Below are 16,304 nucleotides of genomic sequence, written 5' to 3'. Positions count from 1 at the left end.
GATGCACTGGTCCTTCCTCTCCGTCCGCATGGAGCGGTACGAGTTGTCGCCCACCGCGTAGCTGCGGGACGAGCAACCAGACGGGCAACCAGAGCAGCAACCGGAGGAGCAACCAGAGGAGCAACCGGAGGAGCAAAGAAACTTTAATTAATGCAGTGACGACTTTTATGTGAAATCAGGCGAAATTCATAATATTGTTACGTCAGGCCCTGAAGGCACCGTATGGCGAGCTTTCGCCTCTTGGTCGCGTTTTATTTGCACGCGCAGACGCAGTACCGGACTGACCAGCAGGTGGCGGTAACGTGAAGAGAAAAGCAGCAGAGCATGTAAAGTTTATATAGAATGTCTTTTGATGGCATTATATATAAATATATGTACACATGTATCAAATATTATTTTTATATAAATATATATAAACACATCTTTATGTACAAATATACATTTTTTATATATATATATATTTTTTATATATATGCGAATATATACATGCTTTTTTGTAATGTATATATATATTTATGTGTATATATATATATATATATATATATATATATATGTATGTATATATATATATATATACATATATATATATATTTACACACATATATGTCTATATATATATATATATATATATATATATATATATATATATATATATATATATATATATATATATATATAAAATACGCCAAACAGCAACGTCTCTCTGAAAAGTGAGAACGCAACACCTGAACGCATCTCGTGTTTCACGTGAAGACCTTGAACGCCTCGTCAGCGCCGTCAGCGCCGCCGTGTTGATTCAGCCGGCCTGACGCATTTCTGACACCTGACTAATAGCTGGAAGATAAACCCACCAGCTTGTGTGTGTGTGTGTGTGTGTGTGTGTGTGTGTGTGTGTGTGTGTGTGCGTGTGTGTGATGTTGGGGAGGGGGGTTCAGGCTCAGGTCAGAGGGATTCCCTCTTTCCTGGTACCATCGCTTGCTTACTTTTCTCCCCCTCATCCTCCCTTTGGTTTCCTCCCTCCTATTTCCTCTTCCCCTCCTTCCTTCCTTCCTTCCTTTCCTCCCTCCTCATCTTTCTTTCCTCTCAGAGGGAGAAAACATTTGGTAAAGTAAAGAGAGAGAGAGGAGGCAAACAGCAGCGTGGAGGTTCGACCACAGAGGGAGATGACGCCACTTCTACTTCCCACAATGCACTGCTTTGTTGTGCAGCCGACCCGTCATGGAGGGGATTCCCTCCCCTTTCCTGTGGCGACCTTTCAAACAAACACTCGCACCGTGAGGTCGTCCTACAGGCCGACCGATGACATAACGGGTCGTGCACAGAGGTCGTCCACAGAGGTCGTGCACAGAGGTCGTGCACAGAGGTCGTGCACAGAGGTCGTCTGCAGAGGTCGCGTACTCACATGTGCGGCGACACCTCGTAGAAGTTGACTCCGCGGTATCGCTCCATGTGGTTCTTGTTGTAGATCTCCAGGTCTTTGTACGGGTTCACGGACACCAGCACCGAGCCGATGTATGTCTGCAGACACACACACACACATATTAGCTGCAACAGTGTGTGTGTTCACACAGCAGTGCATGATGGGAGAGTCCGATGCAGCTCGGCTCATCACGAGGATCTTCATTCACGGTGTAACTCACGTAGATGAGGTTCTCCTTGAAGCGCTTGCGCAGGTTCTCGATGAAGGCCGCCTCGCTGGTGTAGTTCTCCAGCAGCACGAAGTCCTGCACGCCCACCCGGTCTCTGGCCGTCAGGGCCGACTCCATCATGGCCCGCACGCCGTCACTGGCCACCACCTGCAGGAGCCGAGGAACCCATTAGAACTTTACCAAATATCCATGAATTTAACCAAATATCCATGACCTTTAACCAAATATTCATGACCTTTAACCAAATATTCAAGACTTTTAACCAAATATCCATGACTTTTAACCAAATATTCAAGACTTTTAACCAAATATTCAAGATTTTGAACCAAATATCTATAACTTTTAACCAATTATTCATGACTATAAGCAAATATTCATGACTTTTAACCAAATATTTAAGACTTTTAACCAAATATTTAAGACTTTTAACCAAATATTCATGATTTTTCCCACTCTTTAAACCAAATGTCCATGAGCAAACATTGTGTGAAATGTGTGTGTAAACAGTAAAAAGTGATAAAATGTAGTATTTAAACTAACAATGAGGATTCAAAGCATACAGTAAACCTTAAATGACTCAAATGAATGAGAGACAATAGTTTATTAAAAGAATAAACATTTATATAGATGCCTGTATGTATGCTGCTGATATTTTAAGCCTCTTTCTTTTAAAAGCAGATTCATTATTTATAACTCAGCGTTTTTCCAGGACTTTTCCAGGCCCAGAAAATATCCGTTTAGAAATTCCAGGACTTTTCCATGAGCCCTGAACGTTCCCTGAAGGCATCGTGAGACACTGAAGCTCAACTCGCACAGACTCTGAGATGTCAAAAGAAGGAAAACTCTTGCAGGTAAGCAGGACTGGAACTAACAAATGATCACCAATCGACGTGCATCGTCTTCTGGATTGATCGGTTTCGTCTACACAAGGAAAGTCAAAGAAACACAAACACGTAAACTCTCAGCCTCCGAGGACTAAAACCTCTGAGGAGCGACCAATAAAAACACAGCCAATAACAATTTTTCCGGGCCCAGAGGGGACGTCCTTGTTTTTGCCGGAGCATCTGTTGGAAACGTATTCACGATTAATCAGTTAGTGTTTTACTGCTATATTCAGACGTCTCATTGAACCGTCAGCATGTGTCCTGATAGCAGCGAGACTGTAGGTTTCTACCTGAAAGAACGAGCAGTTCTTTTGTTATCTTATGACCATTTATTGCAAAGCGCTCTATGGGACGAGGGGAAAGGTTCACAATGAGGCCGAAGACGTCATGAGGGTTTCTGTTCGCGGTCATGATGAGAATTTAAAAGGTGGTTCTCTGAGAGATCTTTAAATAGACGAGGATGAGAAAATGATATAAAATAAACTGCAACGAGAGCACAAATGTTGTTTTTTGATAAGATGACAGAAAGCATGAATAGTTGCAGTTTCTCCTGCACCAAAGTCCTCAGCTGCCGTCTTCTTGAAAACCTTTCAGAAACCAATCCCCTGGAAGGCTGAGCCATTGTTACATAACACTGTAAATCATAGCTTGCTTTATATTTAAAAAAACAACAAATTGTAGTATTTGAATGTATTGAACACCAGAAGTAATATACAAGTGAGATATATGGTTTGGTACATGAGAAAACTCAAATAATGCCAATGGACCCATTGGACCCATTGGACCCAATGGACCCAATGGACCCATTGGACCCATTGGACCCAATGGACCCAATGGACCCATTGGGTCCATTGGGTCCAATGGGTCCATTGGGTCCTCACCTGAATGTTCTCTGTTCTAAACCCTCTGTAACTTTGTTCTGCTTCATTTTATCAAAGTCAACCTTTACAGAGAGAAAGTTCACGTGTTGAATGTTCACATGTTGTGTTATGGTTTGTTAGAGTTGTGACTTTGCATCATTTCAAACTAATAATCATCCTGGAAGTCATTTTTTTAGAGTTGGACCTGAAACCTTTTTCATTTCCTTCTGTGTGTCATCTTCAAACATGTAGACTGATATTTACACATCTGAACATCTCACATGTGTTCCTCTTATTGTAACACAACATTATTCAACAGCCCTAGTGGCTGCAGAGACACACACTGTTAGTTTGGAGAGGACATTTTGGAGGAAAAAGGCCGAAAAACAGGGTTTCCAAAAGGTTAAAGCAACCAAAAGAGATCATTCGCTCCGCCTGAAGCCCATCAGAGAGCTCACACTCACTCAACACGTTACAAGAAAATAAATGACTTTTTTTTTCAAAGTTTCGAAATCTTCTGAACAGCGATGGAACCAAACCCAGATGTCGGGGTGGAAGTATCACTTCAACCAACGAGACCCGCCCAGGTTGCACGTACAGGTCTTAAAAACACGCTTTAAGAAGAAGAAGTTAAGCAGCAACACTTACGGGTTTGAGCTCGTCCACGCTTTCGCTCAGGAAGCCGTTTTCTAAAATAGTGTCTCGGGTTTTGCGCATGAGGTTGCGGATCACGGCCACGTCCATGTTGCACCGACCGGGGACACGAACTAATGAAATAACTTTGACTCTGAGCCGATAGAGCACCACGTACAGCAGGTGTTGTTGTTGTTGTGCAGGACAGTAGAGAGAGAGAGAGAGAGAGAGAGAGAGAGAGAGAGAGAGAGAGAGAGAGAGAAAGAGAGAGTGATGGAGAGAGAGAGAGAGCACTTCAGGGACAGAGAGAGAGAGAGAGAGAGAGAGAGAGCACTTCAGGGACAGAGAGAGAGAGAGAGAGAGAGAGAGAACATATTAATTAGCGTCGGGTGAGACGGGAGGGAAAAACACGAGAGGACGGAGGTGTAAGAGAGAGAGAGAGAGAGAGAGAGTGATGGAGAGAGAGAGAGAGAGAGAGAGAGAGAGAGAGAGAGAGAGAGAGAGAGTGATGGATGCGAGGTCGTGACTCCAGTCCTGCTTTTAAACTGGACTGAAAAGTTAACGGTACTCCCTGAAATTCCACACAACACCGAACACATTAAGTCACTTCAACGCCCGTCTTTTGACTTATGCAGAAAACACACACACACACACACACACACACACACACACACACACACACACACACACACACACACACACACACACACACACACAGAAGTGACCTCACTCTCGCTTCCTCAGCAACGTCAAGGCTTTACAGGATTTATCAGTTTGCTCTGCAACTGACTGGTTGTATAAAAGTCTCTGCTTCATGTGTTAAAGCTGCATTCTCTCTCCTGACCACCAGGGGGCGACTCCTCTGGTTGTATAGAAGTCTATGCTTCATGTGTTAAAGCTGCATTCTCTCTCCTGACCACCAGGGGGCGACTCCTCTGGTTGTATAGAAGTCTATGCTTCATGTGTTAAAGCTGCATCCTCTCTCCTGACCACCAGGGGGCGACTCCTCTGGTTGTATAGAAGTCTCTGCTTCATGTGTTAAAGCTGCATTCTCTCTCCTGACCACCAGGGGGCGACTCCTCTGGTTGTATAGAAGTCTCTGCTTCATGTGTTAAAGCTGCATTCTCTCTCCTGACCACCAGGGGGCGACTCCTCTGGTTGTATAGAAGTCTATGCTTCATGTGTTAAAGCTGCATTCTCTCTCCTGACCACCAGGGGGCGACTCCTCTGGTTGTATAGAAGTCTATATAAATGACTCTACTCTCTTGATGTAAGTACTCGTCTGTACTTGTTTCTCTCACCCTGCATGAGCTCTGGTGACCCTGGTGTTTCACACACCTCCACAGAAAGCAAAGACGCTGCAGCTGTGTGTGTGTGTGTGTGTGTGTGTGTGTGTGTGTGTGTGTGTGTGTGTGTGTGACATTCCTCGTTAACAGTCACTGCACTTCTATCCCGTCACTCAAACCGTGAATCTGCTGTTTAGACTTTTTTGTTTTGTTTCCTGGTGATTTATATTTTTATCTGTTCATGAGTTTGAGCTAACATGCTAACTAGCTCACCCGTTTCTCTTCATTGAGACTGAAGCTGTTGCTGCAGCTGGGAACATTATGGAACACATGACTCCCAGCGGAGAGGACAGCGAGCGTTTGGACCAAAAGGATCTGGGTCCGGGTTAAACCAGCAAATCTGACAGTTACATTCGAGATGATTTATGGCTCGTGGCGCGTTACAAATGCCTCCAAATCTTATGGCGCCGGGGGAGGAAAGAAACCAGAGCCCCGTTTCCTCGTCTTCCTCCTCTATACATTCTACATCCATTACTTCATTGTTTCCCAAAACACCGCTTTCACAGCGAGCAGCGCCGCACGCCGGACCTCCACCCGGTCGGGTACGCGCCCACCCGGTTCCTCCAGAACATGCCGTCATGTTTCCCCTCAGCTCCTGTGAGACAGAAAACAAGGCGGAGCCTGAGGAGGCGCGGCGGCTCAGACCTCGACAGGTCGGACTTTGACAGGTTTTCTGAGGGCAAGGTTCCAATAAAAAGTGCCGCCGCCTATTTATCTAAAGTTTACAACTCAAAAACAAAAAACTTAAGAGAACGGAGAGAAAGTGTAGAGGCCAGGCTAAGCCTCCTCGGTTGTATAGAAGTCTATGCTTCATGTGTTAAAGCTGCATTCTCTCTCTGACCACCAGGGAGCGACTCCTCTGGTTGTATAGAAGTTTATGCTTCATGTGTTAAAGCTGTATTCTCTCTCCTGACCACCAGGGGGCGACTCCTCTGGTTGTATAGAAGTCTATGCTGCATGTTAAAGCTGCATTCTCTCTCCTGACCACCAGGGGGCGACTCCTCTGGTTGTATAGAAGTCTATGCTGCATGTTAAAGCTGCATTCTCTCTCTGACCACCAGGGGGCGACTCCTCTGGTTGTATAGAAGTCTATGCTTCATGTGTTAAAGCTGCATTCTCTCTCCTGACCACCAGGGGGCGACTCCTCTGGTTGTATAGAAGTCTATGCTTCATGTGTTAAAGCTGCATTCTCTCTCCTGACCACCAGGGGGCGACTCCTCTGGTTGTATAGAAGTCCATGCTGCATGTTAAAGCTGCATTCCCTCCTTGTTTCCTCCTGAAGGACAGAATTGACCCTTTATGTCTCTTTGTGTTGCAGCAACACGGAGCCCTCATTGATCGCTTATCTTATTTACGACTTCATTGAACTTTACACAGACCCGTCAGCGATTAGCATTGGTTCATTGTTGGTTCATTGTTGGTTCATTGTTGGTTTATTGTTGGTTTATTGTTGGTTTATTGTTGGTTTACGGCTTTGTCTCGTCACTTCTTCTACATTGAAGTATTTCTTTAGTACGTTGAAGGCTGAACTGGTGGAGAATCCCATTAAGTTTCGTTATATTAAAAACATGTTTCAGAATCTACGAAATGAAACCATTTTACCAATAAATGCAGAGTAGAGACAGAGGTTCACCGGCTGTGAGTAAGTTCATTCAGACTCAGACGTGTAAAGGTCTGGATCCATTAGCTCTCTGCCGTCTCCCTACAGTTTATTCCCTGAAAGCTTTTAAGAAGCAAAGTAATAAATTAAAGCCGTCGAGTCCAAATGCAACTTGAATCATCCTGATTCACAGTGAAACGTGTTTGTTCATCCAAATGAAACCGGTTTCAGGTTTGATAAAAACAAACAGAGTCGGACATCTCCCTCCTTCCTCTTCCAACGTTTACTGTTTTTACTATTTCTATAATTCAGATTAGATGGAAACGCCCTCAGACTGAGGACGTGTGGGTCAAAACAACACGACCAGCAGCTGACGGACTGGGACCAGTTCACCAGTTGGGCTCCAGTTCATGACACCCTCAAGCCACGACTCAGCTGTATGGTACTATCTACATCTAAATATATACACACACACATATACATCCATAGATAGAGATATAGATGCTTCTGACACGCTGCTATCTTGAGTACAAATGATCTTTGCCAAAAGTGAAAAGTGTCTATTTTAAAAAGCAGCAATATCCCAAAATATGAAACTCCTGAATCTAAAACTACTGATAGTAAAACTTCTCATAGTTGTGCACATTTTTGCTTAAAAGCAGGTTGTCCCTTGAATTTCCACAAAAAATAGAATGAAGATGTCAAGTTTAAAATGAAAACATAAAAAAAAACACCTAAAATTCGTAATATTTCGCGATCTTCTTCTTATTGTAACGTAAAAGTACCGTAAATTCAGCAGCGGTTGCAGAGACATACGGTACCAAGAAATATTCCCAAATAATCCCCGTCACCGACTTCCTGTGAAGACAGACGTTTTATTTTGAAGGGACCGTTGGATTGATCGCTGGACTTTCGGTAAAAAAAATCGTACCAAAAATGGAGGAGCAACTTTTTTTTGGTACGACGTCATACGAACGAGAAGCGGCAACTCAGAGAGAGATTTCCTTTCACTTCGGTTTGTTTAACTGTTAACAACAAACTACAAACCGACACGAGTCCGTCGGCCTGTCGCTTTAAGACGAGCGGCTCGCCTTCACGAATGCTAAGCTAAGCACATGCTAAGAGTCGCTAAGCTAAACTCACCCGACCCCAGCGGTGCTCCATGAGGCGCTCCTTCACTCCTTCAGAGTGAAGCCGGGAGCCCGAGTCCCAGCGTACACCACCTACTGCCCGGCAGGCAGCAATGACAACTGAGCTAGGAATCTGACCCACACACTGCCCACTACACAATACACACTACACACTACACACTACACACACCCTCCAACAGCTGATCAAACCCTTCTGAGTGCATGTGCAGAAACCTTTTGGGTGAATTAGAGCCGGCCGGCTACACAACAACGCCACCATGAAGGAAACAAATGAAAAATGCACACCTGATGTGCGAGGACACGCCTTCTGGGACACGCCTCCTAGGATAGGACACGCCTCCTACGACATCAAACAGATACAAAATAATTCCGAAAATAGTGTTACGACATCAACGAATAAAGTCGAGGAGGAAAGAGAGAGAGAGAGAAAGAGAAAGAGAGAGAGAGAGAGACGCAGGTGAAAGCATCTGGACGTCGCCTGCCTCTCCCTCACCTGTGTGTCCTTGAGGTTCAAGGGCGCGCCGTCACGTGTTGGAACGCCCCCCGATGACGCAACAGTCTCCTCAAAACCTGCAAAGCGATTCCCGTTTTTCAGCAAAAGTGAAGAGAGCTGGATTCCTCACCAGAGGTCTGTACTTCATGGCTCCGGCTCTCCAGTGATTTTCTGGACGGTGGGGTATTTTGTGTGTCACACACACACACACACACACACACACACGCACACACACACACACACACTGGAAGAATGTGGCCTCCGGCGGCCGTGGTCGCGGCCGCTCTTCAGCTTCAGTTTGTTTTTAGAAGCTCTGGTCCGTCCTGAGAGCAGCTGCCGCTCTTCTCCTCTTACGGCTGCACACACACCTCGCTCTGTCTCGCTCGCCCTCCACTTCTCTTCTTCTCCCTTCCTTCCTCCCTCCTTCCAGAGGAAGTGGTCCCTGTGTTCGGTGACACATAACAACCCCCTCTCCCTCCATACTTCCCTCCATCCTCCCTCCATCCCTCCCTCCTCTCCTCGGACCAACAGGCACAAAAAAAGTACCGTCGCTCCTCTCATTTTCCCTCTTTCTCTTCTGAGAAGGGAGGGTCAAAGAGAGCCAACACGTCTCCATATGCACACACACACACACACACACACACATCTGGCTCGAACCCCCCATGGAGAGAGAAAGTAGTGCGTGCTCATGTGGGGTGAAAACAGGGGGAAACTTTCAAGTAGTAAATGCAGCTCAAGACAATAAATAATCATCTATTTGAGCCGAGACGGTTTTCTCTTCTTCATCCCCCTCTTCCTCTCCCTCCTCTTCTTCATCCCTCTCTTCCTCTCCCTCCTCTTCTTCATCCTCCTCTTCTTCTTCATCCCCCACGATTTACAAGCTGAAGCAGAAAACCAGACCGGCAGCCAAGAGTCCAACCGTCATAAGTACGGCTCTTAATGCCTCTTATTGCATCAAGCACACACACACACACACACACACACACACACACACACACACACACACACACACACACACGCACACACGTATCATCATTAGTCCGATATCATTACAGAGAGTGTAATTACTCCAGACTAGTGTTACACACACACACACACACACACACACACACACACACACACACACACAGATCAAAGGCCTCCTCAGTCTAATGCATGTGCTTGTTAGCGCTAACAGCAGCTGACATGCTACATGCATCGTGTGCTGTGAGAACAGAGAGGACGACTCGTTTAGAGAAGTTAACGGTTCAGGAAAAGATCGTAAAATACTTAGTTAGGTTTAAGAAAAGATCGCACATTTCTTAGGTTTAGAAAAAGATCGTACATTTCTTAGGTTTAGAAAAAGATCGTACATTTCTTAGGTTTAGGAAAAGATCGTACATTTCTTAGGTTTAGGAAAAGATCGTACATTTCTTAGGTTTAGAAAAAGATCGTACATTTCTTAGGTTTAGGAAAAGATCGTACATTTCTTAGGTTTAGGAAAAGATCGTACATTTCTTAGGTTTAGGAAAAGATCGTACATTTCTTAGGTTTAGGAAAAGATCGTACATTTCTTAGGTTTAGGAAAAGATCGCACATTTCTTAGGTTTAGAAAAAGATCGTACATTTCTTAGGTTTAGAAAAAGATCGTACATTTCTTAGGTTTAGGAAAAGATCGTAAAATACTTGGTTATGTTTAAGAAAAGATCGTACATTACATAGGTTTAGGAAACGATCGTACATTTCTTAGTTAGGTTTAGAAAAAGATCGTACATTTCTTAGGTTTAGAAAAAGATCGTACATTTCTTAGGTTTAGGAAAAGATCGTACATTTCTTAGGTTTAGGAAAAGATCGTACATTTCTTAGGTTTAGGAAAAGATCGTACATTTCTTAGGTTTAGGAAAAGATCGTACATTTCTTAGGTTTAGGAAAAGATCGTAAAATACTTGGTTATGTTTAAGAAAAGATCGTACATTTCTTAGGTTTAAGAAACGATCGTACATTTCTTAGTTAGGTTTAGGAAAAGATCGTACATTTCTTAGTTAGGTTTAGGAAACGATCGTACATTTCTTAGTTAGGTTTAGGAAAAGATCGTACATTTCGCAGGTTCAGGAAAAGATATGTTGCGTTATATGACAATTACAATAGAATTATCCTTCACACGCTACTTTATTAGTTTTGTACGGTTGTAATTTGAAAGAACAGGGAGAACATGGATCAGGATCAGGATCAGGATCAGGATCACGGCGGCAGACGGCGGCGTGGAGCTCTCAGACATGAAAGAGTTCCTGTTCGGCCGCTCCGCTCGACGCGGAAGAGGCTTCAAAGAGCGTTTACAGGCCTCGTTATGGAGGACGCCGCCCTGCTTCCTGCTGACGGGACAGAATCCGCCTCATAAACACTGAAGACGTGGAGCTGCTGCTGGAGTCCACGTCTTCAGGTCCACTTCCAGAGAGGAGAAGAAGAAGAAGAAGAGGAGGAACGGGTTCAATCTCCTCTTGTTTCAGAAGAGTAAACCACAGAGGTCAGGGACAAGGTCTTCAAGCTGGACTTCCACCTCTCAAGGAGGAACGACGCTTCACAGCGCCCTCTACTGGCGCCTCGCTCTGAGGCAAACTCAATGAAAAAAGAGAGGGTTGTTGTTGTTGTTTTCCATCAAAACCCTCCCACATACCTCCGTCTCTCTGCAGACGACAGACTCTGTACAGGACATAACCGTGTCTGTGTCGGACGTTCGATGCCCTTCACCCCAGAACCAGTATAATCAGAGCCCCTGCTGCAGGAATCCCAGTAATGTTTTCCAGTCACACACACACACACACACACACACACACACACACACACACACACAGAGCAGACAGAGGACAGCCGTCGTTAAAACACTCAATATCATCGACTCGGCCCTTTTGTTTTTTTTCATCTGCGCTAATGTATCGTGTTTAAACTGACTTTCGGGCGACTGTGTGTACTGTAAAGGTGTGTGTCTGTCTGTGTGTGTCTGTGTGTGTGTGCGTTTCTGCAGGCTCATGCTGAGGCAGCATATTTGTGCCGGAGTTGGAGGGAGGAGGGGCTGCATCTGACCCGTATCTTCACTCAGCTGTCAGACTTTAACCCTTCAACTACCCGCCGTCCTTCAACTCTAATAAAACACATGAGGCAAAGACTTCTATACAACCAGAGGAGTCGCCCCGTGGTGGTCAGGAGAGAGAATGCAGCTTTAACACATGAAGCATAGACTTCTATACAACCAGAGGAGTCACCCCCTGGTGGTCAGGAGAGAGAATGCAGCTTTAACACATGAAGCATAGACTTCTATACAACCAGAGGAGTCGCCCCCTGGTGGTCAGGAAAGAGAATGCAGCTTTAACACATGAAGCATAGACTTCTTTACAACCAGAGGAGTCGCCCCCTGGTGGTCAGGAGAGAGAATGCAGCTTTAACACATGAAGCATAGACTTCTATACAACTAGAGGAGTCGCCCCCTGGTGGTCAGGAGAGAGAATGCAGCTTTAACACATGAAGCAGAGACTTCTATACAACCAGAGGAGTCTCCCCCTGGTGGTCAGGAGAGAGAATGCAGCTTTAACACATGAAGCATAGACTTCTATACAACCAGAGGAGTCGCCCCCTGGTGGTCAGGAGAGAGAATGCAGCTTTAACACATGAAGCATAGACTTCTATACAACCAGAGGAGTCGCCCCCTGGTGGTCAGGAGAGAGAATGCAGCTTTAACACATGAAGCAGAGACTTCTATACAACCAGAGGAGTCGCCCCCTGGTGGTCAGGTACATATATGAATAACAACCCTTATCTCTCTGCGCCACATGAAAGCACCATCAGGTATAAAACCATGGAAACAAACAGTGCTTCATGTTTGCCGTGTGGAGCTTTCCTTCTTTTGAGTTGTGTGGTTGACATGTTGTCCTGACAGGAGCGAAGGGTTAATGATTGCCGGTTCGCTAAAGACTCCTCATGTGCGTCGGGACGGTAAAATAAACACAGAATAAAAAGCTCTGTGGTGACGTCCTCTGCTTTTAGGGGGAAACAACAAGTTGAACGTCTCGTTCTTTAAATAAAGAAAGAAAAAAAGCTTAAATCCCAGAGAAGCGTGACCTCGACTCCGTGGGAAAAAAGAAATGGGAACATGACTTTCTCTCTCTCTCTCCTCCTACATCCTTCTTTCCTCTCTCACTTCCTCTCCAGCAGCGTTTGTCCAGAGTCATCATGGATATATATAAATATATATTTATATATATTTATATATATATATTTAGAAGTTTTCCACTCACCCTCCATCGCCCGTCCAGAAATAAGTCTTGGGAACGCACTAATCCTCCGTGTTGTCTTTGAACGCATCGTTCATTATTTACTGAATCAAAGTGGAACGACAAGAGACGTCGACTGCAGCTGCTGCGTGTCTCTCACACACACACACACACACACACACACACACACACACACACACACACAACGCTTCATAAAACCAGAGTTTCTCCACCAGTACCATAATGGTATTGACCTGATGGTTGTGAGAAGCCCCGCCCCTTCCTGTTGGACCTGCTGGTCTGTCATGAAGCGTTAGTGAAGCGCTGACCCGACACGCCCGATCCATCGCGTGTAGCAGATACTGACCTGATTAAACACACTGTGTGTGTGTGTGTGTGTGTGTATGATGGTGTCATCGGCATCATCTCAAACCTCAGGCCCGAGGGGGCGGAGCCTCATTACAGCTCAGTGCAAAGGGGGCGGAGCCTCATTACAGCTCAGTGCAAAGGGGGCGGAGCCTCATTAAAGCAGGACCAAAGAATAAATAAATAAATTGGGCACAATTTTTTTTTTTTTTTTAAAGTTTAGGACCATTTTTTTTTGTTGACGTGAAAAAAGGCAACGGAAAAATTATTATTATTTTTTTTTTAGGTCCTAAATAATTTTTTTATTATTTTTTTGGTCCTAATTTTTTATTTGTTTGTGTGGCGGGAATGGGCCTCCATAGAATGAGACTAAAAGAGAATAAGAAAAGAAAGAAATGAAATAAATGTCAAGAGCTGGGAGGCTGTGATGTCAGAGAGAAAGAATGTGAGCCATGTGGGCGGCAAGAAAGAGTCAGGAAGAGACGAGAGCGAGGAAGACGAAGATGAAGACGAAGAAGAAGAAGAAGAAGAAGAAGAAGAAGAAGAAGAAGAAGAAGTTATTTAACAGACGAGACCTCTCGTGGAGATTAACATACTGAACCTTTATTCTGAAAGCAACGCGTGTGTGTGTGTGTGTGTGTGTGTGTGTGTGTGTGTGAGGACGTCGGCGTCACAATCGTCTCTGCAGAGTTCTGGATTTATTTTAAACACTTTGATTTAAATTGACTCATTTCCAGATTTTACAGCAACTATATTTACTCAGAGGGGGTTCCCAGAGGCCCGCGGCGCTGTTCCTGTGTGTGTGTGTGTGTGTGTGTGTGTGTGTGTGTGTGTGTGTGTGTGTGTGTGTGTGTGTGTGTGTGTGTGTGTCCAGTGAGATGTTTCCACTGTGAACAGATGTGAGGATGTGAGACAAAAGCAGCAGGCTTGAAATTAAGTTGATAAAAAAGAAACACTGGGCATTTTTTATTTTTCTTCAATTCACACACACACACACACACACACACACACACACACACACACACACACACACACAGGCCTGGTAGAAGGAGCTCAGGTTCTCCCCCTCGACGGGGCAGGTGACGACTTGCTGGGAAGGAACTCATAACATTGGGAAGGTTCTGCGCATTCCCACCCTTTTCTCTTTACCCAGAATGCTTCACTCTTCTCTGTTTACCTTCATGTCTCCGCCCCTCTTCTCCAGGTCTCCGGCTTCATGCACAGGAGGAGGGCCTCTGGGTCGTGACAGTAAACAAGGAAGTGTTTCAGCGGCTATCGAGACGGATCCAACGCTCACTTATCGTCGGCCATTAAACAGCTGCAACAAAGTTGCAACATCTCCAAACAAAGTTGCAACATCTCCAAACAAAGTTGCAACATTTCCAAACGGGGACATTTCCTGTTTACTCCCAGCGCTTCCTTCCTCTCTGCTGATTAGAGACGAACCAGCTGAGACTAAACAAACATTGACTCAGTATTGAAGAGAGCCGGTTCTCTCCTCCCTCTCACCGGCTTCCCTTCTTTAATCGTTAAAGGACTGAGAGAAGATACAGGAGGAAGAGAGGAAGAGAGGAAGAGAGGATGAGAGGATGAGAGGATGAGAGGAAGAGAGGAAGAGAGGATGAGAGGATGAGAGGAAGAGAGGATGAGAGGATGAGAGGAAGAGAGGAAGAGAGGAAGAGAGGATGAGAGGATGAGAGGAAGAGAGGATGAGAGGAAGAGAGGATGAGAGGATGAGAGGAAGAGAGGAAGAGAGGATGAGAGGAAGAGAGGAAGAGAGGATGAGAGGAAGAGAGGATGAGAGGATGAGAGGAAGAGAGGATGAGAGGAAGAGAGGAAGAGAGGATGAGAGGATGAGAGGAAGAGAGGATGAGAGGATGAGAGGATGAGAGGAAGAGAGGAAGAGAGGATGAGAGGATGAGAGGAAGAGAGGATGAGAGGATGACAGGGAAAGGAAGGAAGGAAAGGAGTGAAAGGAAGTGTGACGTTCGGCCGTCGAGCCGGAGGAAGGAGAGTAAAGGAGCTTGAGATGATGTCTTTACATCTATGGCTCTAAAAAAAAGGAAAGTTATGTTTTATAATATTTACACTGACTTATTATTCAAGTCTTTTTTTCTCTAAACTTTATTGATAGTGTTTCCAGATAAATAACATAACTGTAATGAGTTTTAAATTAGATTTGAAGTACTTAAAAACAACAACAACTGTGTGTAGAAGAATTAAAGTAACAAAACACAACTTCATGAAGAGTGTATGAGTTTAAAAATGTAAAATATAACAAAACAAACATACACGGAGAGACAAATGGTTGAAATATGAAATTCTCCCTTCGAGAGAAGATACAGTGTGTGTGTGTGTGTGTGTGTGTGTGTGTGTGTGTGTGTGTGTGTGTGTGTTTTAGCAAAAAACAATATTTATTAAATTCAACTGAAGAAAGTCACCTGAAAAGAAGAGTTGTTCAACTCTTTAAAATGGGAGAAGATTTCCTGCCACACACACTCTCTCTCTCACACACACACACACACTCTCTCTCTCAAACACACACACACACTCTCTCTCTCTCACACACACACACACACTCTCCCTCACACACACCTCGGTCTCAGTGCTTGACAGGGTGAGTTGGGCGTGGCCGTTGTGGAATGTCAGACACTGAGATGTTGTGCGTTTGTTGAGGAGCAAAGCGGCTCGCAGCTGTGCAGGATGAAGATACATTAAATCAGGAAAACAACAGGACGACCTCTGGGACGACCTCTGGGACGACCTCTGGGACGACCTCTGGGTTCCCCCGACACACACAGGTTCATCCTCTGAGCACCATGAACCTGTGCACCCAATTTTGTGGGAATCCCTCAAACAAATGCTGAGATATTTTCACTCAAAGCCACTAAAGCGAACCTGCTGATGGCGCTAGAGGTCGACTTAAGAGATCACCATTGTCTTCAGGGTTCATCCTCTGAGCACCATGAACCCGAGCAGCATTCACTTTGGGGACTCTGTCCAGTAGAGCCCGAGATATTTTCACTCAAAGCCACTAAAGCGAACCTGCTGATGGCGCTGGACGTAACGCCAGGGGAC

At 44.9% G+C, this 16,304-nt stretch overlaps 1 protein-coding gene across 3 annotated transcripts in view; it reads right to left on the bottom strand.

Moving 5' to 3' along the window:
- LOC137790897 (unconventional myosin-Ic-like) overlaps positions 1-16,304 on the bottom strand; it is a 41,326-nt gene that overhangs the window by 13,859 nt on the left and 11,163 nt on the right. For 2 of the 3 annotated variants that reach the window (XM_068585479.1, XM_068585480.1), the window contains 3 exons: positions 1,641-1,796; positions 1,403-1,518; positions 1-61 (listed from right to left, as the gene is read on the bottom strand). The exon at positions 1-61 is cut by the window's left edge and continues 138 nt beyond it. In XM_068585479.1, coding sequence (XP_068441580.1) covers positions 1-61; positions 1,403-1,518; positions 1,641-1,796 — 333 coding nt within the window. Of the gene's footprint in view, positions 62-1,402; positions 1,519-1,640; positions 1,797-8,746; positions 8,834-16,304 lie in introns of those variants that run through there. The other variant, XM_068585482.1, reaches the window with a different exon arrangement.

Source organism: Clinocottus analis, unplaced genomic scaffold, assembly GCF_023055335.1.
Source record: "Clinocottus analis isolate CAN_PGR_092001 unplaced genomic scaffold, fCliAna1.0.p SCAF_2, whole genome shotgun sequence".
NCBI lineage: Eukaryota > Metazoa > Chordata > Actinopteri > Perciformes > Cottidae > Clinocottus > Clinocottus analis.
This window is presented reverse-complemented; position numbering and strand designations above follow the sequence as displayed.